The following is a 24931-nucleotide window of genomic DNA, read 5'->3' on the forward strand; positions in this document are numbered from 1 at the left end:
CTGCTGATGAACTTGTCAGACCATTTAAAAATATCTTGACAATTTTCTCTCGCAGGTGCCATGCTCATCATGACTCTAACTTAGACCTACACTTTCCAAACCCTTCTGCCTCTGGCTGAAGTGGTGGACAGCTCGGGGCTCAAGTGTTTTCCAAGTCACCTTAGCTAGGCATGAAGGAGGCTTAAAACACTGAGGAAATCCCACTTTTAGCAAAGTTATACGCAGCACTTCTATTCTGTAGTTAGCTATAAATCGTTTGATTGGTTTCTTGAACATACTTTTGGAATAAAAATATCTGATCCTTTCCAAAATTCTGTTGCCTCACTGTTTCTACAACATTCAGGGTTGTTTTCTGCCTTCACTAAACATTCAGTGTGCACTTCAAGTTCTCTTTGCAACAAGACTAATGTTTTAAGAAGTAACTTATATAATGGAGCATTTGCCTGCCATTACAACCTAAAATACAGCTTTTTTCATTTGGCAGAACATATGTTCTGGGGGAGGGACAATGGTGAAGACCTACAGAAATCTAAACACCTAAACAAGAAGTGAAACAAAGCAGCACAATTCATTAGTGGAAAACCACTTGAGGCACCAGTTAGTCTAATTCTCTACTGCTGCAGACAATTATAATCCCAGAGGAAGGTTTCCCTGGCAGCATTTCAGGGGAAGGCTTATATTTTCATTATGAGGGAGTACTCTTGAAAAATATCCTTAATTAGGTCAGGACTGACTGAGGTTTCTTTAGCACAAGCTACAAGTGTCTTCTTTTTATTTTTACTGTTGTCAATCTGTTTCTTGCAATCTGTTACATAAAAAACAGAAGAAAGATGATCATATGCAAAGAGTGATGATTTGGACACTGGTCTGTTGCTCCACCATCTCTGCTGAGTCACAGTCATTTTGTGACCTTTAATTTTCACCTTTTCTGAAAAATATTTTTTTCCTTAGCTTTGGAAACAGTCAGTAGTAAGAGATGTCTTGATGTCTTTTGTAGCTCAAAAATTTACAATTCTGCAACAGCTGAATCATCAGAACCTCTTAAAAAGTGAAGATGGAATTTTTACTGGGCTTACTTTACCACCCAAGCCTTATGTCTCCACAAATCGAGGCTCCTGAACACAGCTCCTTAAAATGTCCCCAAGTGTGTTTGGTTTGGTGTGGATTCACTGCCTTTGTGATATGTTAACCTGTTTTCAGAGGGGGGGTTACCTTCCTTCCATTTCCAGGGAAGCCTTCTGACCAAGAACAAAAACCTATGAAAAAGCCTTAAAATCAGTCTTTCAGTTACAAGAATGCAATGAGATGCCTCATATTCACATGAAGATGATTTGGCCATAATCTTGGAGTCATTTCTGGTTGCTCCACATCCCAGAACAGGATATACTCCAGCCACAGATCTGGCACTCTTTCTTGATCGCTTTCAGATTATTCCATATTATTAATCTGTTCTTTCTCTGAGGGGCTCTGAGACCACAATGACCTTTGACACAAATGCCTCTTCTTTTCTGAGAATCTTCTGCCTTCACACCTCTAATCACTGAAGCTGGATCATGTAAAAATCATATCTTCCTTTATTTCATATCTGACTCACCCCAAAGACCACCAGAAACACTCAGATAACGCAAATGAGTCTTGCAAATAAATATTCAGTGCTACTATATTTTTTTGTTTTACTCATATTGCCATTGGTTCCTGCAATCTATACTGAATTTTGTTTGGCTTTGACAATCATTTTGTAGATCAGTTATAAATCAGTTCATCATCAGTTATAAATATGGTTCATCAAGTTCTTCTTCTGTGTTCATCAAGTTCTTCTTCAAGCTTCACGTGAGACTTTGAGGAGCACACAGTAATGAGGTGCTGCTTAAAAAGCATATTTCCCCAACTTGTAAGTATTTCTAGTTTTTTTTTTTAACAGAGTGATGTTTTTGGCTTTTGAATTTTTAAATGGTTAATGTGCACCTCCAGAGGTACCTCCCTTTATTATTTAGTGCGTTATTTGTGGTAAAATCAAAGTGTGACATTTATTTCTGTCTTTGAACAAAAATTGAAATGATAAAAAAAAAAAAACATTCAAACTGTTTCTAAATGCTAAATTTATTGATTTTCTTGGAAATTAAATGAATGCTTAGGCATTAATGATCATCTGTTATAATGTCCTGCACTTGCTGTAATAAATGCTGATGCCTTTACGAACGATAGGTAAATTATGTTGTATATTTTCACAAAGTAGTTAAGACTTTGCGTGTCTAAGAGTGCATAATTTCACATGTGTGTCAAGTTGCACAAAGAAAACACTGAAGAAATCAGATTATAAAAAAAATGCAACGCAGCTAGGTTCTTAATTCTTTCAGGAGATCCTACTGATGACTTTGCAGCTTCGGGTGCTCAAGTCTTATCCTGATACCTTTCATGACCAGGCTATGGGCTTCAAAAGCTGAAATTCTCCTAATATGTAATTCTAAAGGTATTTTTGAACCCTAGTTCACTTATGGCCACTAGCTCCAGGCACACAGGTGGGTGTTGTTTACTCTTAGCTTACAGTTCTTTATTTTTAATGGTCTATTCCTCTAGAAATCAAGAAGCGCTGAGTTTTCTGTTTCTGGGAAATCTTATTCATATTTATCTTTTCCTCAGTATGTTTCAACAGTTGTAATTCAAGCCTATTTTGTGTTTCCTATGAGCCCTCACACATTGCATAAATTAAATTGTGAGGACCTGCATGTGACCATAAATTCTTGCAAAGGAGAGCAAAGGAATTGCAAATTAGAGCAAAGGAATACTCTAAGAATTTGCCACTCCAGGCAGTAATTTTAGGTCTAATTTTCTCAGAGAAAAGCATTTATGAGTGACCTATTTTGTCTCCAGCTGTTCCTCATGTCGCAAGGTACTTTTCTCATGAACAGATTTTTCTTAGTGCTCCACAGCAATTTTTCAAAAATGTCCTATTTCATCAAGTATAATTTAGATTTCTCCTGTGTGTGAGATATTCCTGCTTCAATAACTTGTTGTTCTTTTAGAGACATCTTCCCTGTTTCAGTGGGAGAGTTTGGAAAATGAAGGAATTTCGTTGTACTTTCAATTAGGGTGGAGCAGGGTCAGACCAGGAAATCACAGGTCCTTTCTTTTAATCTTTTCACTTCCCACCACGTACAAAGATGCCCAAATGAAGGCACTGAATTTGCACAGTACATGTGGCTCTGACCTCTGATCTGAAATTTGAGGGAACTGAGTGTCCAGGGAGAGCTCAGTCAGGCAGCATTTTGAATCCCAAAATACCTCTCCCTGCATTTTCAGGGTGTGGGACAGTTTTTGCTTCAGAGGTTGTGAACAATCTCCCTGAGTGGTGATTTGTTCTTTGATGAAATGTCCAGGTCAAGAAGACAGCTTATTTCATTATTTTTCTCTCAATTTCAGTAATCTCAAGCTTTGGCTTTTAAAAAAAGGATATGGTTTCCATAGTTACAAGTTTAAATCACCTTTGATGCCACTACCTTTGTGCACATATCTTACAGAAGTATCTTGCTATGTTTTCAGACAGCTTAAATTTTCAAATAATTTCTGAGGACAAGCTAAAATGCATTTTCTTCTCCAAATGTTTTTTAGTTTTCAAAACCTCTTATCTAGAACTTGTAGTGAACAGACTGCATGTATTTTTTTTTTCCTTATCAAACAGTGGAAAACAAAAATGTCCTACCAGGCTGGGATTTAGTTAGTGACAAACCAAGAGAGGTGCATTCTGTCCATGTTATTATAAACTTTAACACTGCTAAATAATCTGTTAAAAGTTTTATAGCCTGAGCAGTGCATTCTTTGCTCTGAGGTTTCATAGGATTGCTCCTGTGATCCAATCAATAGTTTGTCAATAGTTGTTTTTATGATTAATTTTTCATTAATGGGGCTCCAGTGGAACTGAGTGAGCAGTAACATGATTTGTATCACTGAGTGAAAGGACATGAAGACTTTCTTTTCACAAAATACTAAAAATTTCACTTTATGGCTTGCTGGATTGCTGTCTCAAGTCATTTGTGGTATCCATCTTAATAAGGGATCTAATGAGTGGACACAAAAGAAGGACATATTTATATATATAAATATATTTATGCATATTTATGTACCTCTTAGAGAACTAACCAAACTTTTCTGTGTGAAAATCTTTCTTTTCACACATTTTACTAATAAAATCATTTCACTGTCAAGGCAGGGAGAAGGATGCACCAACCCAACTGTAAATGTATTTCATCCCTGTGATAATATCATTGTTTGTTAACCTTGAAGGTTTGTTAACCTTAAAGGCAACAATAAGGATTTTCAAGGTCTTCATTCAAATTATTTGGGCAGCTGCCATGTTATGAAGTTTATTTTAGCACAATTTTACTGGACTGGTAATTTTGGTTAAGATTTCTGACAATTATAAGGACTTTGGAAGAGCAGTTTCTACAATAACTGTTTCAGGCCCATTTCCTTTCAGTTGTTCTGACTAAAATAATAAAATGAGCAAACTGAGCCTCTGCCATTTTTAGTCTGCAATAATTTTAGCTGCAGTAATTTTTTTCTTTTTTTTGTAATTTTAACTGCTCTTATTAATGTAATTTTGTAATTTTAACTGAAGTTATTAATTATTAATTATTTAAAATTAACTATTAGTTGTTAGTTATTTTTATTACCTATTCGCAATAATGTTTTCATTAATAAAAATTATACATTAATATCAGTATATTGCCTAATAACCAATTATCTATTATTGACATTTATTACTTGCACATTTATTGATTATGAAATACTTTTAATGCTGTTATTAATGTAGTTCAGTTCCACCATGCAATTTCTTCATATCCTTCCATTTGAGAGTAAAGGACTATCTATTTCTCATAGGCCCTTCCATCATAACCTTTTTGTGGAATTGTTTTACTCTAAGAAAACCTTGACTTTTACAAAAAAAAAAAGAAAAAAATTAAAAGGTAGTTTTACTTCATCTTAAGGGAGAGTACAATACTTATGAATTCTATTAATTGACATTATTTGAGAGATTAGAAGTGAAATGAATCAGACTATTTTGAAAGAAAGTTAGAAGGGAAATGAAACAACATTTTGAAGGATAAGAAGCAAATTAAGCATATTTTACTAACAGCAGAAACTTTTAGTTATCTGCATAGAAAAGAAAAGGTATTGGTATAAAACTCGTTTTTTTGGACACTGGTATTTTACACTCTACTTTCTTTTGTGACACTGCAAAGTAATGAAAAAATCTGAATGACTGAAGGGAATTGATGAAATATGGTGTTATTTGACACACTTTGGGTATGGGAAGGCAGGACACTTGGCAGTTTGAGAAATTCATGCACTGTCATTGCTTCTGAGATTTATTTTAAAAAGGGAAAAAAAAGATATGTTTTGTAAATGTGTTAGATTCGAGGCTTGTTTTGTAGAGTGGGGTTAGAGCAGCATAAATAATTCTGTGTCCAGAATTTCCCTTGATAATTCTTCCGGTTCATCCAGAACCATTCCAAGTGAATTTCGAAACCAAAATCTGGATGGAGCCTGTCAGACTTCATCACCTGCTCAGGCAAAAACCTGACCTGGGAAACAGATATTGAAAAAAAAAAAATATATATATATACATATATAGAAGTAATTTGCAGTCAACTTGGCAGTCCTGGCTGTGCTTGTGGTGACTGGTGGATTGTGAGTCAGGGAATGGGACATCCTCTTCCAGTGAACCTCTGGGGAGATCTGTCACCATCATGTTTTCCAGAAAAATCCCTTCACTAGGATTTTTCTCCTGGGGAGCTGAGAAGCCTCAGAGAAAAAGGGAAACAATAATTATCTGATTTGCTTCTCCTGTGTTTTGCTACTTTGGAATGTGATTTGGACATTGTTTACCAACAGGTGATTGTTTGATTGGTTTCATGTGAATTGTTTTTACTTAATGACCAATCACAGGTGTGTCAGGACTCTGGAAGGAGTCACGAGTTTTCATTATTTTCTTTTTGGCCTTCTGTCTGTATCCTTTCTCTATTCTTTAGTATAGTTTAGTATAGCATTCTTTAATATGATACAGATCACAAAATAATAAATTAGCCTTCTGAGAACATGGGGTTGGATTTATCATTTCCTCCCTTCGACGGGGGACCCCAAAAATACCACAGAGATCCATCAAGGCCACCACTCCCAGCTGCCATTCCCAAGCATTTCCCAGCAAAGTGCATCCCTGTCTCTCTCTGTTCATACCATTAAGGAAAACTTGGGAAATACTTTCCAAAGTTGAGCTTGCAGACTAAACTGTAGCAGAATTTGGGACACCAAGACCCAGGAGCTTGCTGGAGGTGTTGTTTTATGGCATTCTCCAGGATTGCTCTCCCACACAAAGTTCCCTTTATTCTGCAGGCTATAAATATCTCCCTTTCACCAACTCATCACTGTCCTCCTCTCTCCCTGGCACCTCCCTCCTTCATCCCCTTCATCATCCTCTTTACTTCACAGGTACCAATTACCTCTCTCCTCAGAAATCTCCTGATGAATGTGTGGCCAGCTAAACTCTGAGAGATGATTGTGAACATGCACTTAGCTTTGTAAAATAACTCATTCTCAGGCCCTGCAGAAGGGCTGCTGTGTTTTAAAGCCTGGAGATTTTTTTTTCAGCCATGCCAACTGCTCTGGGAAAAAATACTTCCTCCTCCCAGAAACCCTGTTCTGCATTACCAGCTTGCAATTTTAGCCTTGTATGCTGATGACAATTAAAATATGTCCACAGAACACACAATGAAGTGCATTGTTAACATATCTTTGCCTATTTGATCTTCCATCTCTTTACCAAGCAAGAAAGGATAACTTTTTAATGTGTAATAAATTTTTCCCCATGTACATTAATATCCATATTTGAAATGTCTTCATATATGTATATTTCACTCACTTGCTGTCAAATAGTTTAGATTCCTTTTTAAATTACAGACACAAAACTTCCTTTGATATAAAAATTATGTGGGGCTGCAAATCTTCAGAAGATTTCCCAAAGCTCCTTTAATATTTGAGCTGGAAATCTGAGATTTAAGAAACTTTCTTGGAGAACTATTGGGGTTTTTTTCCAATACCTCCAACTGCAGAATCTCTCTGCAGAAATTCTTTGGGCAGTCACTTTGTCTGAGCTCCTGGTGATCCTCAGGAATATCTAGCAATACTTGGCATAATTTGAATTTCACAAACAAACTGAAAGAAAACTTTCCAAAAACCTTTCATTGTGCAAAAGCTGCTTTGAAGCCACGTTCTAATACTTGTAGAGCTTTACCCATTGCAATAATAATAGGGATTGTCTGTTCTTAGGTGATGTTTTTACCTGGAGATGTGCTGCTGCCCTGTCTGATAAGGAGCTGAGCTACAGAGAGATGTGGTGACGGGATGAATTCTGGAATTCCAAGTCTCCTCTTAGTCCTGCATTCTCAGCTTGGCCATGCTCTCTCCTTGGTAGGACCTTGTACCAGATGAACACCTCCCCCTTTAGAATTCATTGTACTTCCAAATATTTAAATTTCCATCAAGCTGGAGGTAGAAGTAGCTGATTTAGATTCCCAGGGACAATGGGTCTTGTGAGGGAAGTGCAGCAGTCCATAAACCACAGGAGTGCTGCACTTGGCAGCCTGCGGCTCAAATAAACCTGCCAGCTAATGATGAAAGAAGATGCAATGGTCTAGCATGGTACAGTAAATATTTCCTTTAAAAGGAATGGCTGCTGAATGCAGAAGGAGAACAGGGGCAAAAGAAATTCACATCACCTCGCAGGAGGGTGTTGTAGAGAGCTTGCTTTGGGAGACAATCCTATTCTGCAAATGTCAGAGTGCTTGAAGTACAGCCCCTGTTCCCAAATGGGTCAGCCAGTTCACTGATGGAATCACCTTATATTTATCATTTATTCTTGTTTGTTTCTGTCTTCATTTCATGGTCAGCACCAGAAATCCCAAAGAATTTTTCATCCTTCCCTTATCTGTGGGTTTATGTTGTTTTTATTTTCTGGATTGGGTTTTTTCTGTTTAGTTTTGGTTATGAGGTTTTTTTGGAGTCTGAAGATGATGTCATTCTTGCTTTTGGACCTGTTGTGTTCGTGGGATGTGTTACTGTACATTTTCATTCCATATTTGCAGCCTAATTAAGACCTATCCTAACCAGAGTTGACTGAAGATTTAATTACTATATCACTATCAAAATACTTTTTGAAAAAGAGGATAGATTGATTGAATAAATAATGGGCATGTATAAAATTTGGTGAGTGTATTTTTATAAATTATTTGTCTAGATGGAAACCATTTATTTTCTTAGACAGTGTAAGTTGGTTTTTTTATGTTCTTCCTGGCAAAACATCCAGCCTGAAACTTGGTAAAACCAGGTTTTCTTCTGTATGCAAAGTTTCATTTATATTCTGATTTTGAGAGCTCAGCTACTAAAAAAAAAATAGGAACTTTATCACATACCTCATGTCTTGGAAAAATACAAATAGAGGGTGAACAGGGAAAGCAACAGCCAATCTGCAGGTGTTAAACAATTCAGGGAGGAAAATATGGTGATAACAGAACACTGAACAGCTGACTCTGAATAGTGAACGTGCCAAAAAGCTGAATTCAGTCTGGTTATTGTTCATTAGTGTTTTAGCCAGATATAGTCAAGTTAGAGGCACTGAGGTCAAGGCAGATGCAGAAGAACATGCAGTCATATAAAGTCAGTGACAGGTGATTCAGCAAACTACCAAGATGCTGAATTTTAGGTTGGTATTGAGGGTTTAAATTAACACAAATGCCTGCAGAGTTATTGTGTGGCTTAGTTGGAAGGAGCAGAGATGAAATTTAGGGGGAGGTTTTATGGGGTTTTTTTTCTGCCCTGTCCATGGAAACTGGGAAGTTCCTAAAGGCAGAGACTGCTGAGGGAGAAAGTTGGCTGTAACTGGAGGGGATGTGACCCAGAAATGGCTGGTGCTACAGGTGAATTTACAGCAGTGAATTTCCTTGGGGGTAAATGAAGCTGATACTGGGCTTGGAGGAACCAGTTGTTTATTCTGCTCTTGGGAGTTCTCAGGGATTCCCAAGATAGATCTCGAGTAGCTGTGTGGGATAAAGGGAGAGATTTTTTAAGAACATATTTACTTTCTGATATTGGAAGGAACCCTGAGTTAAATGTTCCAAGAAGCCTGGGTCTTTCCTTAGCAAACCTCCTCCCCAGAATAGACTCTGTGTGGAAGATAAGCTTCTGTCAACTTCTCATCTTGAAAAATCCATTCAGGAGCGGCCTTAGTTTAAATCACTTTCTGCCTTTCTTATCCGGAGTGCTGGCTAGACTTTTCTAGATCTTTTACAGCCTCTGTGCAATTTCAAAACCTGTGTTTTCTCCCACACTTTTCCCGTTTCATTGAGGTTTTGCCCCATTTAAGCCCAGGAGGAGCCTGCACAGAGCTGCTCTCTCTCTGCCTCTGTTTCTCTCAGCACTGCAGTGCCCCTCCAGTAATAAGCATGATGCTATTCCCATAGTGTCAGGGACAAAATATTTCTTTAAAATGCCCTGGAAATGAAAACTCTTTGCATTGTCAGTGTGAAAATATGCAGAAGGCATGCATGACTGAACAGGCAAATACAACGAGCTGCTGGGAAGTTTAATTTTGGAGATACATGGTACTGACTGACAGTGGTGTAAATGGCAAACAGACCTCTGCAAACATTTACTGTCATTACTTGTCACTGCTTGGATTCTTGAGAGAAAAGAAGTGGAGAACAGTGCTACAGAGAAGTAAGAAATCATTTTAAGTGTCTCCCAAGCTCTTTACTTTGTCTAATAGGACAGCAGATATCTCTGGATCCCTTTCTAAACATGCTTCAGACAGCATGAACTGCGTGAGAAAAGCCTCATTCTTGCTGTAGGTAGAGGGGGATTTTAATAGCAACAGGGTTATTATTCCATCTAAATCAATAGAGGGAGTTTCTGTCTTGTTTGAGACTGTGACTGCTGGAGCAGTGGGAAAGGAGAGAAATGCAAATTAGACTAATAGCTAAATCTATAGTAAGACACAAAGGTCTAAAAATGAGATAAGCGCCTTTGAAAGTGCAATCCTCAGATGCCCTTCTTGCCCTCCCAGTCATGGAAGGTTTTGTTGCAGATTGTGTTACAATGTTGTTTTCCCAGGCATCCAGAGCCTCCTCCTTCCTCCCCAGCCAGCCAGACCCTTCCTTTGCCCGAACAACAGCATCTTCTGCCCTGGCACCTGTGAGCAAGGGAGTATCTTGCTCATGAGGAAAAGTTAAAAGTCACTTTTTCCTCAGCTTGCATCTCTTAATTTGGCAGAGGTATTCAGAGAGCACTTAGTGCAACCTTTTGATGGTAGGTGACCACCTGAACCCCTGGAGAGCTTTTGATCCCAATACAATTCCCAATAGAACTAATGTCTGAGGAGAAAAAGGAAAAGGCACCCTGGATCTGTCTCCAGAAAATCCATTCTAATTGATACAACACCCTCAATCTCCTTTCTTTCATTTCAGCATCAGTTCAACATTAGAAGTCCAAAATTTCTATGAGGGACTGAGAGTGCTTTGAGAAGATTTAAATTTTCACAATCTCACATTTCCTGAGAGATGAGGATCAGAGGACTTGCAAACCTAGCAAGGAGCTGAAACCCATTTGTCTCTGACATTCTACAGGAATATTTTAATCATTAGCTCTTGTGGAAGAGTGGGTAACATTTCAGACATCTTGTGAAAGAGATGTATCCCTCTGTTATTATTATTTCTGTATTTATTTATAGAAAATACTAAAGCTTCTGGGTGTTAGGGAGGTGAATCCTACAGCCCAGTGAAGTTATCAAGCACCTAATGGTTGTGAGATTTAGGGCACCAGCCACCCTGATGCATTGTTTTGGCTGGTTTTTGGCCTCTGCTCTGAGAGCTGGCTCTTTTAAGGGGTCTAATAGTCATGCAATCAGTTTATATATTTATATATTTATTTGAGGTCTATGGTCTCTAAGATCAAGTGTTGTGTAGCCAAGCATTGCATTGCACATTGTTGCTTTATAGACAATTCCCAAGACTTCAAACAACTAACCGAAATGAGAGAAGCAGAAGGAAAAAAAACCTATTAAATGCCCCCTATCATATCTTCCAGTCAATGCAGGGGTATTCTGCAGTAGTTAGAGCAGTCTTCTAAAATGCCACCTGAAAAAATGGGCTCCTTTTCTGGGGAAGCAAAAATTGAGAAAGACTGCTGACACTGTGGAATGATTTTTGTTTGTTAGGAAAGCCCACTCTGTGGAGTGAGGGGGAGGGGAGAGTTTCCTGCAACCATTACAGCTCCATCAGATGCAATATTACCCCAGTAATGATTGTTATGCCTAATAGTCATGGACAGCAAGTTGATTCATCCTAGGAAGTGCACAAAGGAAAGCAGTCTCCCAGATGCAAGGCTTCCTCTGTTAAATTTGCCATGGATGGTTGGGCTCATCAGTCTGCATGCATCTCTGACTGATACATCATGCTGGATGCTTTGGGCAAACACACACTAATTAGTAGAACAAATAGAAAACCCCGAGGATGCCCATGCTTAATGACATTGCCCATACTCTAAACTGTCTTTACAACAAATTACTCATTTCATGGCTGTAGGCAGTGCAGGTTAATTTGTCTGTATCAGTTGCTAAGTTGAAGCATTCACTTTTAGCAAGACTCTGTGCTATGCCTTTCTAGGAAACTTTACAATGCTTTTGAACAAAAAAGTAGCAGAAGTAACACCCCAGGCCATGTCAGGAATTAAAAACTAGGAGACATAAAATCTACTGGAAGAGAAGAGTCAATAGATGCTGATGAACCAGTTACCATATAAAACCCCCAAAAATCTGAAAAGGACTAAGAACACTTTGAGGAGTGTTGAGTTAGAACACAACACTGGCTCAAAACAAAGGTGGATTGTGCAGAAGCCTGTGCAGTTCCTGTCAGGAATGCTTTGGTCAGGTAATTGCTTTTCAATCAATCTCAGCAAAAGAAATGAGAAGTCAAATATCAAATTCATCAAATTCACAGGCATCTTTGGCTGAGGGACCCACATAAAGCAAAGCTTGTTCTCATAAATGAGTGAGGTGAAGATCGTGGTCAAATGAGACCCAAGAGTTTATGACATTGCTGAACTGTAGTCACTTAATTACCACATGAACATGGGTCTTTGGGAGCATGAAACTAAATATTCTGCATTACTGTGCCAACTCAAGGCTTCAGTAGCAAAAGCTACTGAATATTGTTGCCTTAAAGGTGATGGATTGATTTGCCCTCGTGCTGCCAGATTGGGTGGAGGGAACAGACTGAATGGAAGCTGGTGTGTTATGCTGGAAAGTCAGGGTTGCTCATTCTCCTTCCTCCAGCAGGAGAGAGGAACAGAAAAAGCATCTCGTGCTGCAAAGACCTCTTCTCCTTCCCTAATCAAAGTCTTTCTTCTGCAGTGGAAGTCCCTGCAGTCAGCCCCACCTGTAGCAGGTGTCCAAGCAGGCATGTCCTCACTAATGGGATTTTACCACTCAGTTTGGGACCAGAGCTGGACTGCCACGCTTCACAGACCTGGAGGGACATTGCCAGTAGCTCTGTGTTTGCAGCAAAAGCTAAAATCTCACCCAACCAATCCCATTTTTGTTAACATAATCTTTAGTGAATGAAGAATTTGAGGCTGTGACAATTTATGTTCTTTATAAGCGTGTAACAGACTGAAATACAAACAAGCTTACACAGTAGCAAAGCTCTTGGCAAGTAATCTTTCAGAAAATAAAGGTCCTGCATCCTCACAGACACCTAAATAAGCACCTTGATTTGACACACAGCGAGGGGTTGCTGCTAATCAACTTCCAAAGGTAAGTTTGGAACCCAAAAATTTGCAAATCTGATGCTAACAAATGCCTTAGTGGGGTCCAAAAGGACTTCAAACTGCTTGCTGTTTCTCTTACTTTTTGGAAGTTGCGCATAAACGCAGTTGTATTCATCCATCTGCTACAGTCCTGTCCTGGAGAAAGGGGTCAGAAAGGGATTTGTGCCCTCTTGTGTATCTGTCATCCTGAAAGTATTCAGGTCCTGCCTGAAGACCTTTCCTGCTTTCTCCTCTACTTACAAAGCAGTGGAGGGAGAGAGAGAGAGAGAAGAGCAGCATCGTAGGCTCAAACCCCTGGAGTTAGGGACCCCAGGGGTCTAGGTTCTCTTTCTTTTTTCCCACCATTGTAATCTTCTTTTGTGGATTTAGACAAGTCATTCAGCGTCGTTGCGCCTCAGTGTGCCTTGTGTAAAGGCAAAATAATGAGCCGTGCTTTCTGCTGCTCGCATCTGCTGGGATTTCCCCGGGTGCTGGAGCAGACCTCCCACGCTCCCCGAGGTGAGCAGCGCTGGCAGCTGCTGGGAGCACACACCCGCACATCCTGCGGCTCTGATGTGCGCTGTGTGGCAGGCTGGTGGGGACACGGACCTGGTGTTTGTGGCACAGCCACCTCCCCGTCCCCCTCCGTGGTACCCGAGGAGCTGCAGCGATGCTCCCGGCTGCTCCAGCGGGCAGGGCTGTCGGTCTGTCCGCGCTGTTCAGTTGGCGATGTTTATCATGTCAGGAAGACGGGAGGCTGGAGCGGTGTGGGGAAATTCTTTGAGCCTCGTTATCCCTACAGTAACTATAGACTTTGGCAGGAATGCGGGTGATTGATTTCAGCTCCGGGGGCTCAGCCCGAGCGGCAGCAGCTCCGCGCTGGGTGTCTGGGAGACAGCAGCGCCTCTTTCACCAGCCCTGCGAATTCAGCTCGCCTAAGTAAACACCGCCGAGCCGCTAATCACACGCTCTGAAACAAACCAGCACTTCACTTCGGGATCTGGGCAAGATCACACTTCCCTCCCTCCCCGCTCCCCTCCCCTCTCGCCGTCCCCTCCCTCTCTGCCCCCTCGCTGCTTTTCCCCTCCCTCCGCCGGCAGCAGCCCAGCCGGTCCCTCCGAGCCCAGCCGAGCCGGCACCTCACGCCGGGGCCCGGGGCTGCCGGAGCGCTCAGCCCGTGCCGCCCAGCCCTGCCCAGCCCCCCGTGCCCCCCGTGCCGCTGCCGGCCCCCAAAAGTTGTGCGGAGCGCCGAGGATGGGAGCGCATCTGCAGCCGCTGGCCCTGCGGCTCCTGGCGCTGACTTTCCCCTTGGTGGCCAAGGGCTTTCCTGACGAAACCTTAGAGAAAGCCGCGAAATCCGAGGGGTATTGCAGCCGGATCCTGCGAGCCCAAGGCACCAGGAGGGAAGGGTACAATGAATTCAGCCTCAGGGTGGAGGGCGATCCAGAATTTTACAAGCCTGGGAACAGTTACCGGGGTAAGTTGGACATCCTCCGCATCCCTTACTCGCGATAATGGTGAGGATAAGGGGCTGTGGAGCTGTAGCGTGTCTCTGCCTGTCATCTCCGGATCCCTCCTGTGCGTGTGTAAGTGTGTGGATTAAGGCAGGGTAATGCACCCCCACGCATTACTTTATTGGGGATGCTTCCATGGCAAGTGAGAGGAGTTGGGTTTCAGGGGATCACTTTGCTCCCAAGCACTCCTCATTAAAAGGAATTTCCTTTCTTGTACGAACCCTCTGTACAGGCTCAGCGCTCGCACAAGATCACAAGTTGCGGCGATGCAAAGCGCACTCTTCCCCCGTTTACCCGCTTCCGTGGGATTCCTTCCTATCCCTTTAAATATAACCCAGGGCAAGGGAGAAGCTTGAACATTCAGCAGGGAGGAGAGGAAGCTCGGAGCTGATCGTTCCTGCCCTGAAATATGAATGTTAACATAATGAGTTAGCATATGGGCAAACATGATGCAGCACACTGCCAACTTCCCACATTTTCCACTTACGTTTATCCCACCCCATTTTTTAATTTTTTTTTTTTTTCTGGGCAAATGAACAGATGGTTCAAACAGGAAAGAGGCAGAGACAGTGCTAACGACCACTGTAAATAAGAGATGGAGGCATTTGTTCTTCCCTGAGCATGTCACATCCAGTCCTTGGACTGAAATTCCAAAGCACATTTGGGTGTATTTTACTAATTAATAGGCAAAGACAGGTTTTGGTCACTTTTTCTGCCTCACTGTACAATGCCTTCAGAAATAAAGCTACTTGGAATGTACTGTTAATCTTGTATTTTAAAAGCACTTTATAGAGAACTTGGACATTTTTAGGTACCATAACTAACATACTTTTAGAAAAAAAGATATTGGGAGATTCTTCAAAGTGTTTTTTAGATCCAGGGTAAAGAGCAGTGTTTTCCCATTGCATGAACATGGAAATCTCAGTAAATATAGGGAGAAAGAAGTGTGCATGCAGCATAATCATTCAAAGGCTGAGAAATCCATCTGCAGCAGTGGTTCACCTGTTTTGAGCACCCGTCTGTAACTTTGCATGTTACTGATTTGATTTTTTTTCCCCAAAACTGTTTTGTTTTAACACAATGTGAGGAAATGCACATTACCTGCAAGCTGGGGAGCTGTTCTAGACATTGGGATTAGTACCTTGAGTCTAGAAGATTTCATGTGATATGTCAGCTTGATACATCTACTAGGAAGGATAAAGATGTGCCAAGTTTTTTGATAGTGACAAAAGTGAACGTTTTTTAAAACTTTTGGAATTCACTTCTGTGAAAGCGTTACAGGACATTTTCAGTCATCTACTAAAGAAGTTTCTTTTGCATAGAAATGTGCACAGAAAATTCCCAGATGAATTAGCAGAACTAATTTTCTGAAGATATTAGGTCTTGGCATTAGGAACTCAATTAATAAAATCATATTAGGCTATTATAGCTGCTTGGAAGTGAGAAAATTACAACTAATAGTAAAAAGTTAAAATGTAGAACAGAATATGTGCCTGCATTTCTGATCCTTGGGACTGAAATATTCAGGTAGTTAAAACTGATGATACACAGAAAGTTTGGAGAGCTTACTTTCAAAGCCATTTCTACAGTCAAACTGGAACTGTATTACTGTTTTATGCAGAAGATGGAAAATCCAACCAAGAATTTAAGAAATGAGATATCATGACAGGTCTGTGGGTTTTTGTTTGTTTGTATTTATTTATCTGCAAATTACTCTATATGTAGCATGGCAGAAGACTTGCACCACCTCCTTAGCACTGGAGCCAGATACTCCTGTTTCCATGGCCCCTGCCTGAATTGATGCATCTGGATCCTTGGCACATTCCCTAGTGGGCTCTTGGAATAAACTCATATTTTCAAGGTGGATAACACAGGAATTATCTGTACATGCAAGTGTGCTCCACAAAAGCCTCAGTGTAGGGACATCCATTTATCTTCATGCCATCAGTGGATGTGACACTTCAGGCTCTCAAGGAGGAAATATCTCAGCACTCTTGCAGCGTGGGAATCAGGAGACCACACTGTTTGGAGGAGTTCTTATGGCTCCCCTGCAGCTATTCACCTTTAGATCAATCAGAATCTATTTGCCCTGAGGGGGAAGCCCTGGGGGATCTGTGTGTAAGGAGCTGTGGAGCCTCGGTTTTCCACCTCTGGAGCTGTGACAGAGAACAGCGACCCTGGGCACTGAGTGACTTCTCTGGGTGGGTATTCTCCTCCTCTGTCTGGCAGCAGTGAGTAAGGGCACGTTCTCCTGCCAGACAATTAAAAATGTCTCCTGTAGGACCAGGTTTGTGGGCACACCATCCTAGGGTCGAGGTCCTCTCCTCCCTGCTGGGCACCTTCAGCCTGGATGGAGCTGCTCTGACTTCCACTGAAGGTCAGAGTTCTCACTGCCTTCAGAGGCACAAATGAGCCTGGAGTTTGGATGGTGATACAGGGTAATGATCCTTGAAAATACTCAGTCCTGGCTTTATTGATTGTAGAGTTAGATTAATGATTGCATGAGATTTCCATGAAAAAAATGAGGTAAGTTTCGTGCTATTAAAATGTAAATAAACTTGCTTCTACAAAAAGGCAGTAGTATGCCGTTTTCACATGCTAACATGCAGCAGACCTACTTTCTGCTGTGGTATCATGAAGTTATTGTTCTGAAGAAGGAGTACTAGACTAGTTATAGCCCTTACATATACCCTCTGTGTGCATGTTGTTTCTGGTTTTAATGGCATTTCCACTTGCAGATCAGTTCACTTTCTCAGTTTTTGAGGAAGGGATCGTTTAAGATGTTGTGCTCCATTGCATTGCCTTGGGGACTTCTCTTCTAAACAATGTTGAGTCCTTTTCTTTCCGTTTCTTCCTTCCCCCCTCAATGTGCAAACACTTTGCAAGCAAGCACTCAATATTCTGTAAGTACATTAGCCATTCCCACCTTTCACAAAATGTGGGTGAAATTTGGAACGTGTGTTTGTTGGTTCTTGTGCAATGTACAACACAGGATGTGCAGTTGTGTAGGATGAGAATAATCAGATTTCCTGCCTGAAACCAAAAGAGCAAGTGCTTTGATCGCCCCACCTTCAGCTTGGGACACTTGGGAAAGAGGAGCGTGTTGAAGGCGTGTGCCAAAGTGCAACTTGTAAAGTAATTAGAGATTTGCCAGAGGGATGGAAGAAGACAAAAGTAACTGCTGATTTGCAATCTTCCCTTTAAAGTGAAATCCGTAACTCTGAGGCTTGCGCTGAGATTTAACTGATGCTTGCAGGAAGTCCCTATCATTCAGTGAAAGTTAATTAGTGTGAAGGCGGTGTGAGCAGGACACAGCTGTTGTTTAAAACGGTGGAGTTTAGCCCAAGAACTCTCGGCTCTTATGCAACAAAGAGCCGCTCCCTTGTGAAAAACAGATGTGCTCTGACAGCTTCCCAGGGCTGCCCGTGCGGGGCGAGCCTCTGCCGTGCTGGAACACCCAGAGCAGAGGCAGAGACTCCGGACCAGCTCCGGATTTGGGATAACCCCCTTGTGCTGCGCTGCTGCCTGAGCGCGCCTGCTTCCGAGCGCCCACAGAAACCTCACGGCTCAGGCGTTCCCCGGCGTTCTGGCCTAGCTCTGGACTACGACAGCATCCCCAAAGGTGTGAATCCCAAAGCACACATCCCCAAAGGTGTAAATCCCAAAGCACAGACCCTAAATCCCCAGGAGCCTGCTCTGCTCCGTGCCCTCCCGGTCCCCGCCGCCGGCGCCGCGCTCCGTGGCAGCCGCGCACGGACGGACCCGGCTGAACCCCGGGGCTGGGCTCGGTTTGTTTGGCTTTGGGGCTGGATTCGGCCTGGGGTTGGATTGTTTGGCTTCGGGCTGGATGAGTTCCCGAGCCCAGCTGCCTGGATGAGGCTGCTGACTGAGCAGTGCAGGCTGGGGGAGGGCGGCATCCCTCCCTCCCCTCGGATTTATTCGGGGTTAAAACGCCTGCAAACCGCAGCGGGGGCACTGCTCACCCCAGGCGTTCAAAAACTGTGAGTCAGGCTTTGGAACTGCCTTCCTTTCTGGTGTTTCTGTAGCGTTTCAGGTCTTCTCTGTTTTCTAGGTAGGTGTTTAGAATTTGGAAAACTGTTTGTGACTTTGCGAGGAAAATGAAAACTGTTGAGTCAACTCACAGCTGGATTCTCTGCTTGCTTGCACACATATTTGAGTATTTCTGGTGTAACCTTTAACTCACAGTGATTCAGAGTCTTTAATTGCATATGATATGGAAAAATGTGTTGCATGTAAAAGGCCTTTATGGCAGTTAATTTCTAAGAATCACTGCTCAAGCAGCAGTAATGTGTTCATCTCTGTTGAGTTCAGCAGTGTGCTGTTCTCAGTTATTGCAACTGAGAGGCTGCCTGTGGGTTTTCATTTAGCCAGAGCTGCAGAAGTTTTCAAAACTGGACTAATCATGCTAATTATTGGGCAGAAAATGAATTAATGAATTGGAGCAATACTTTGTAAAGTAAGCAGAAATTCTAAAGGCATTATGCTGCTATCCCATTTTGGAATATAATATGTGAAATTTTCTTTTTCCCCCAAAATTACGACACTTAAGCTCATCATAAGGTTCCATGGAATGAAAAGTGTGTTGGAAATCTTGAGAGTTGGGGGACTTTCTATTGTGTCCATGGCTACCCCAGATTTGTACAGGTGTTTGCAGGTTTATACGTCAAAGAAGTGGCACTTACACAAAAGTTTGAAAATTGAAAGAAATCTCTCCATCCTTTCTTTTTTCCATATATAGTCAGAAAAGTTAGGTATTTGTACAAGAACTGTGAGTTTTAGACCCAAATACAGCTCAATAATGCTACATATGTTCAATTAGCCTATTCTATATTTTCCTGCTACTGAATTTCTAGATCAAAGAGCTCTCCATATGTTCCAAATGAACTCTGGGGCATATTTTGAAATCCATATCTTTTAAGGGCAATTGTAATTTTTAGCAGTGTGATTCAACCCCTTGCAGCCTATTTGTGTGAGAGGAAGTCTCTTGTGGATACTCTTCTATGGAGCAGCCTTGGTAGCTGTAATTTGCTCTGAAAACTGTGGGTGGTCTTCAGTTTTTATTGTGCCTGTCAGGGTTGGAGTGTGTGACAATAAAGTACCACGAGTGACTCTGCAATTTATGCCTAAAGTAAAAGCTACTTAAAACATTGAGTTCAATTTTCTGTCTCTTTAAGTTTAATTCTAGAATAACTTTTTCCCCCTTAGAATTTACCCCTGTTTCAGGAAAGGATTGCTATAAGTTGTTGAAGAGACTTTGGTAATTTCAAAAGCCCTGCCTCAAAATTCTGCCTCATTCTCTGGTTCTGATAGTGGTCCAAAAGAGCCTCAGCTGCTGACCCTGAGATTATCTCAGCTGGTGAGAGCCTGGTGCTAAAAATGTGGCTTCAATCCCTGTAGGGGCCATCCCCTTCAGAGCTGGATTTGAAGATCCTTGTGGGTGCCTTCCAACCCAGAATATCCTGTAATTCTGTGAACTCTGGTGTTGCTTCTGTGCTGCTGATAGTGAACAGGCAGATCGCACAGAGCTGTCTTGCACTGGCATCAAATCAGGGATTTAATCCTGCTGCTGAGCATGGTGAAATCAGATTGGGCAGCACCACATTCCCTGGGCTCTGCTGGTGGATCCAGTGCTGCCTTCTTGCTCAGGACAGGTGTGTGAAGAAGGAGGGTGTTTGCTGCTGTGTAGGATTGCTTTGGCAATCTGAGCTGGCAGCACAATCTTTGGGGGTCAGCCTCAGCCAGGAGTTTAATTTTGTGTCCTGTTTTGCCCTGAGGATGAAGCAGAGGAAGGATATTTTGAGATTCCCCCATTTCCAGAAGCTGGAGTGCTGTGTTGAGTGTAGCTGAGCTGGAGCAGGCAATGTGGTCATCTAGCATTAGACACAGAGAGACTTTCTGTGCACTAAAGTACTTTGTCTATGCTCAGAACTGGACAAAAAACAAAATCAAATGTTTAAGGACCTCCTTTACATCTAACACCCCCTCACCCCTACGCCCCACAAACAAACAAACAAAAAAATCCTCAAAAAGAAAAAAAACCAAAGTAGAAAAACCCCTTGCACGTGTGTCACCACCACCAAAACAACCCTCCTGTAGATCTGAGCAGATTATCAATCTGGTTTTAGAAAAAAAAAAGGGAGAGGAAAGAGGGAAAAAGCTGAGTTACTTCATGCCACCATTTCTCACTTGATGTGGAAACTCAGACTGAACATTTTGTATTCTGTCTGGCTTGGCTCCCTGTTGTCAGTGCTCTAACTTTGGTTAATGCCAACGCAGAGCACACACCTCTCAAGCTGTGAAACGACATGCAGGTGGCTGATTTCACAGCTAATGGTTTGTTTTTGTTGTTTCTCTGCTCATCACACCCCAGTGACGCTGTCAGCTGCCACTCCTGCCTACTTCCGAGGCTTCACCTTGATCGCCCTCAAGGAAGGGAAAGAAGGGGACAAAGAAGAAGACCATGCAGGATCTTTCCAGGTGAGAGAACTTTCCCTGACCTACACCCCTGGGAGTCTTCTTTACTGTTTGCCTGGCTCAAAGAGAGGTTTTATGGGCACAGCGGAGTGCAGACTGTGTTAGTGGGTGTTGATATGAGAGGACAGCATAGCATGTTTTATATATATGTTTTATATTATATATTTATATTATAATGTGTGTGGCATTTTCGGGGTCCCCCGTGGCAGGAAGGAAATGATGAATCTGACTCCATGTTCTTAGAAGGCTAATTTATTACTTTATGATATGATATTATATTAAAGAATGCTATACTAGAACTATACTAAAGAATAGAGAAAGGATACAGACAAAAGGCTAAAAGATAATAATGAAAAACTTGTGACTCTCTCCTTGGTGTCTGACAGGGCTGGACAGTGATTGGTCAGTAAGTCAAAACAATTCACATGAAAGCAATGAAACAATCACCTGAACCTCTGTTTTGGATAAACAATCTCCAACCCCATTCCAAAGCAGCAAAACACAGGAGAAGCATTCAGATAATTATCGTTTTCATTCTTCTTTGAGGCTGCTCAGCTTCCCAGGAGAAGAAATCCTGGTGAAGGGATTTTTCCAGAAATTATGACTGTGACACCATGCATGTTCAAGGGGTCAAGGCTCCTGTACCTGGACTGCACCTTGCCTCCCCTCATTCCTACAGCTAAAAATGAATATCAGTTTTTTGAACTAGAGCCTAGGACACCTGAACCTTTTAGCCAAAGTGAATATCAAAACTGGTCTATTTATATTTTGGCTTTTGTGCTTCTCTGCCTTGATATTTTTGTCCACTGAGATGTAGAACATGACTCTGAGAAGTGTTTACCGTGGCTGTAATGACTGTTTTATCATTCATAAATTAGATTCTGCTGTTTTATTTATGCTCAGTAGTACTTTACTTAATGAACACATTCAGTGGGATGAAATGTTTGTTATTAAAAGGATTAGAATCCAGAAGGATGATTCACAAACTGGTGTTTTCAGCTACTCCATGCAGGGAATTTTGGAAACTCAGAGTATATATACTGTTTATGAAAGAAGGTAGAAATTATTAAGTAAGGTTTGATTCTCACATGAGGTATCGTTTGCTGTTTGACTTTCCAGGCTTATAAATATTGTTGAATTGTATTGATTACAATTTATAGTATGAGTAATAATATTCATAGTAATTTGAATAGTAAATTCTAGGTGAAGATTTCACTTGCCTTGGGTTTCAAGGTTTTCAAGGGAAATACTCAAGTTTCAATTTTGGTGATCTGCATAGAGCCAGAAATTAAGATATTTTCCTATATTTCTTCTGTATTTTTGTATGTAGCAAATAAGACGTGCAAACTCAAGAAGCGATTGCCCAGTTTTCTTGCTGAGTTTGCTTAGAGGCTTCTGTCTGGTTTTTGTACATTTTGTAAGAAAATCTAGAATAAGTGAGAACCTCTTTGAGGTTGGAATAACTCCATCTTCCTTAAAATGAAATAAATTCCTATTTGGGAGAAATCTTTAATATGTACTTTTGATAAGGTTGGATTTTTTTAAGAATAAGCTGGTATTGAAGGATCAGCTACTGCTAAGAAGTAGAAATAGCGATGTTTCATCTATTCTAAAAAAAGCTTGTCACCATTAATTTCTTCATTTCAGTTGTTAGTATCTTTGTGGCTGTGGCTAATGGGAAAAATTTGGCCTGAGTTTTGTCTTTATTTCTCACACGCAGTGAAAACTCACTGAGCTTTGCTGAAGTACAGAGGCATACAGAGTGGGAAGCAAATGGAAATTCTATATAGATGGATAAAAAAATCCCAGTGGATCTCAGTGGAGGGAGGATTGTTTAATTAAGTGCATTGTATGAGCTGCAATCTGAAATCGGTGTTCTTCTGGGCAGGTGGGATTCTCAAAGGTTATCCATAACTGAATTTGCAAATCTGTGGTTGAAACAGTACTCACCATGCTCATCCCACGTTAGCACAACTCCCTGAAGTTTCTTCAGATGGTGTCTGCCTGTTCTGCCTCTGTGGATACAGATGTAAGAGTCTCATTTAAGAATTCAAAGAGTGCTTGCAGTGGTAAATACAGACATCCCTTGTACCGTGGCTGGGTGGTGGCAACCAGGAGAAAAAAAAGATGTTTGTTTCAAGTGTTTGCACTGTGTTTTTATTAGAAAGTGAAGATGCCAAGGGTGGCTGAACAGCTGTGTAGAGTAAGAAAAAGCTGTGTGTGTACAGTAAGTGGATGCCACTTGCAGCTCTGTTTTCCCTGTGTTCAGATGGAGCATATGCCATTCAACAGCTCACACAGTGCAGCAGAACTCGGGGAAAATTCCTTAACAGTGGCATGGGACTGAATGCTGCTTTTGGACTACACCTCTGCCTCCATGAGGAGACACATCCCCTGCTCAGAGCCTGGTCAAAAGAAAACACTGCTTGACGCAAGGGCTTCACTGTGGGATTCACATTCTCTTATCAGAGAGAGACAATTCTCTCTCAGGTTTTTTCCTGGAGAAGCAGAGAAAAGAATGATCAAAACAGTTCTTATCTCATTTGCTGCTCCGGTGTTTGTGCACAAGTGGAATGCATTGTGGAAGATTGTTTACCTGAAGGGATTTGGTAATTGGATTCTAGTGTGTTTTGTTTTCTTGACCAATCTCTGCAAGCAGTGTCCTGGTGGTCGGTCAGGAAACAGTCACGAGATTTGGTTCAGTTGAGTTCTTGTTGGGTTTCAGTTAGATCTAGTGTAATATAGTATAGAATTTTATTATTAAAGGCTAATAATTTAGCCATCTGGTACAATGGAATCCTGCTCATCATTCTCCCCACCTGTCGGGCAAAATTGTGCCGATACACTGGCATTAGAAAACTTCCTGGTATAACCAAAGAATGGGATGAAATGGAAGCTGACCGAATAAGACTTTCCTTCCATGACTTAGAGAGCCTGTCAAACACTTGATTTACATGCCTCAAACTGTCAATTACAGCAGGTTTCCTGGAGAAAACCTGGCTGCTCCCTCAGGACCAAACCCCTGGTGTCAGACTGACCAGCAGGACAGTGCCTCGAAGCTCTGTAAAGGAGCATGTGCTGGTGAAGAAGGGCTGTGGTGGAGTTTTTGACCTGGATGTGGTACACCCAGGAGGGGAAAGCACTGTTCTCAGGGTCACAGTCCAGCTGGAGCAGGGGGAGTGCTGCAGCCCATTTGTGAGCAGCTGCTGTAACCTCCTCATGGCTCATTTGCTCCCGTGTCACCCTGCAGGTCACCAGGTACAGTCAGTCTTCATTAATCCTCAAGCTGCAGGGTTGTGATCCTAAAAATAGCACAGCTGTTAAAATTCGTGGTTGGACAGGTATTTTTTTCTGTGCACTTTCTGGTTACCCCTATACTTGAGACCTTTACAGATGTTTGGTGTGGACTCCACCATTCTAAATCTCTTCTCCTCTGAGAAAAATGAGACTTTAAAATCTGATTTTTCTGTTTGTTTACTCCATGCAGTCAAACTTCCTTGGTTTTTTGTCCTTGTAGTGCACACAAGACACAATCCAGCCTTAAAATGAATCACTTTGTCTCCCAGAAGCACATGTTAAATAGCTAAATTAAATATGGCTAGGGAATCCTAGGGCCAAATTCAGCCATAGAAATCTGGGGATATAGAATAGGGCTCTTCCTTATGCCAGTAGTAATTGTACAGCTCAGTGAGGCCCTCTGGAAGCTCTGGGTATCTGTCCCATTGGCCTCTTTACACAAACCATTCCCAGCTCTTGTCATGCAGACTGCTGATCCTTCTCTTTTGTAATGTTCAGCAACAGTCTGCAAATCGTTTGGAAGGCAAATTAAACCCCAGGGCAGCAATCACCACTGGCTGACTGCAGAAGAGTGTCTGTGTAGGCCATTTGAATCAACATATGCGTGCAGTGTAATAGATTCAGTCTGATAAATAATGTACAATATTAGAAATGTAGCGCTGAACCTCATCTCATCTCTCTTCCTTGTTCTCTGAGGAAGGATAAATATTCCAAGGAAATTTTTGGTGGATGTTTTGTCAATCTGTTCTGTAGTGTTCGACAAGAAGAAAAAA

General features: G+C 41.6%; 1 protein-coding gene across 1 annotated transcript in view; it reads left to right on the plus strand.

The window, feature by feature from the left end:
* Window positions 1–13973: 13973 nt before the first annotated feature.
* SPON1 (spondin 1) overlaps window positions 13974–24931 on the plus strand; it is a 181051-nt gene continuing 170093 nt past the window's right edge. Inside the window, exons 1-2 of the mRNA XM_084207154.1 lie at window positions 13974–14329; window positions 20758–20864. Coding sequence (XP_084063280.1) covers window positions 14107–14329; window positions 20758–20864 — 330 coding nt within the window. The 5' untranslated portion in view covers window positions 13974–14106. The remainder of the gene's footprint in view (window positions 14330–20757; window positions 20865–24931) is intronic.

This window comes from Fringilla coelebs (assembly GCF_963513975.1).
Source record: "Fringilla coelebs genome assembly, chromosome: 6".
Taxonomy (NCBI): domain Eukaryota; kingdom Metazoa; phylum Chordata; class Aves; order Passeriformes; family Fringillidae; genus Fringilla; species Fringilla coelebs.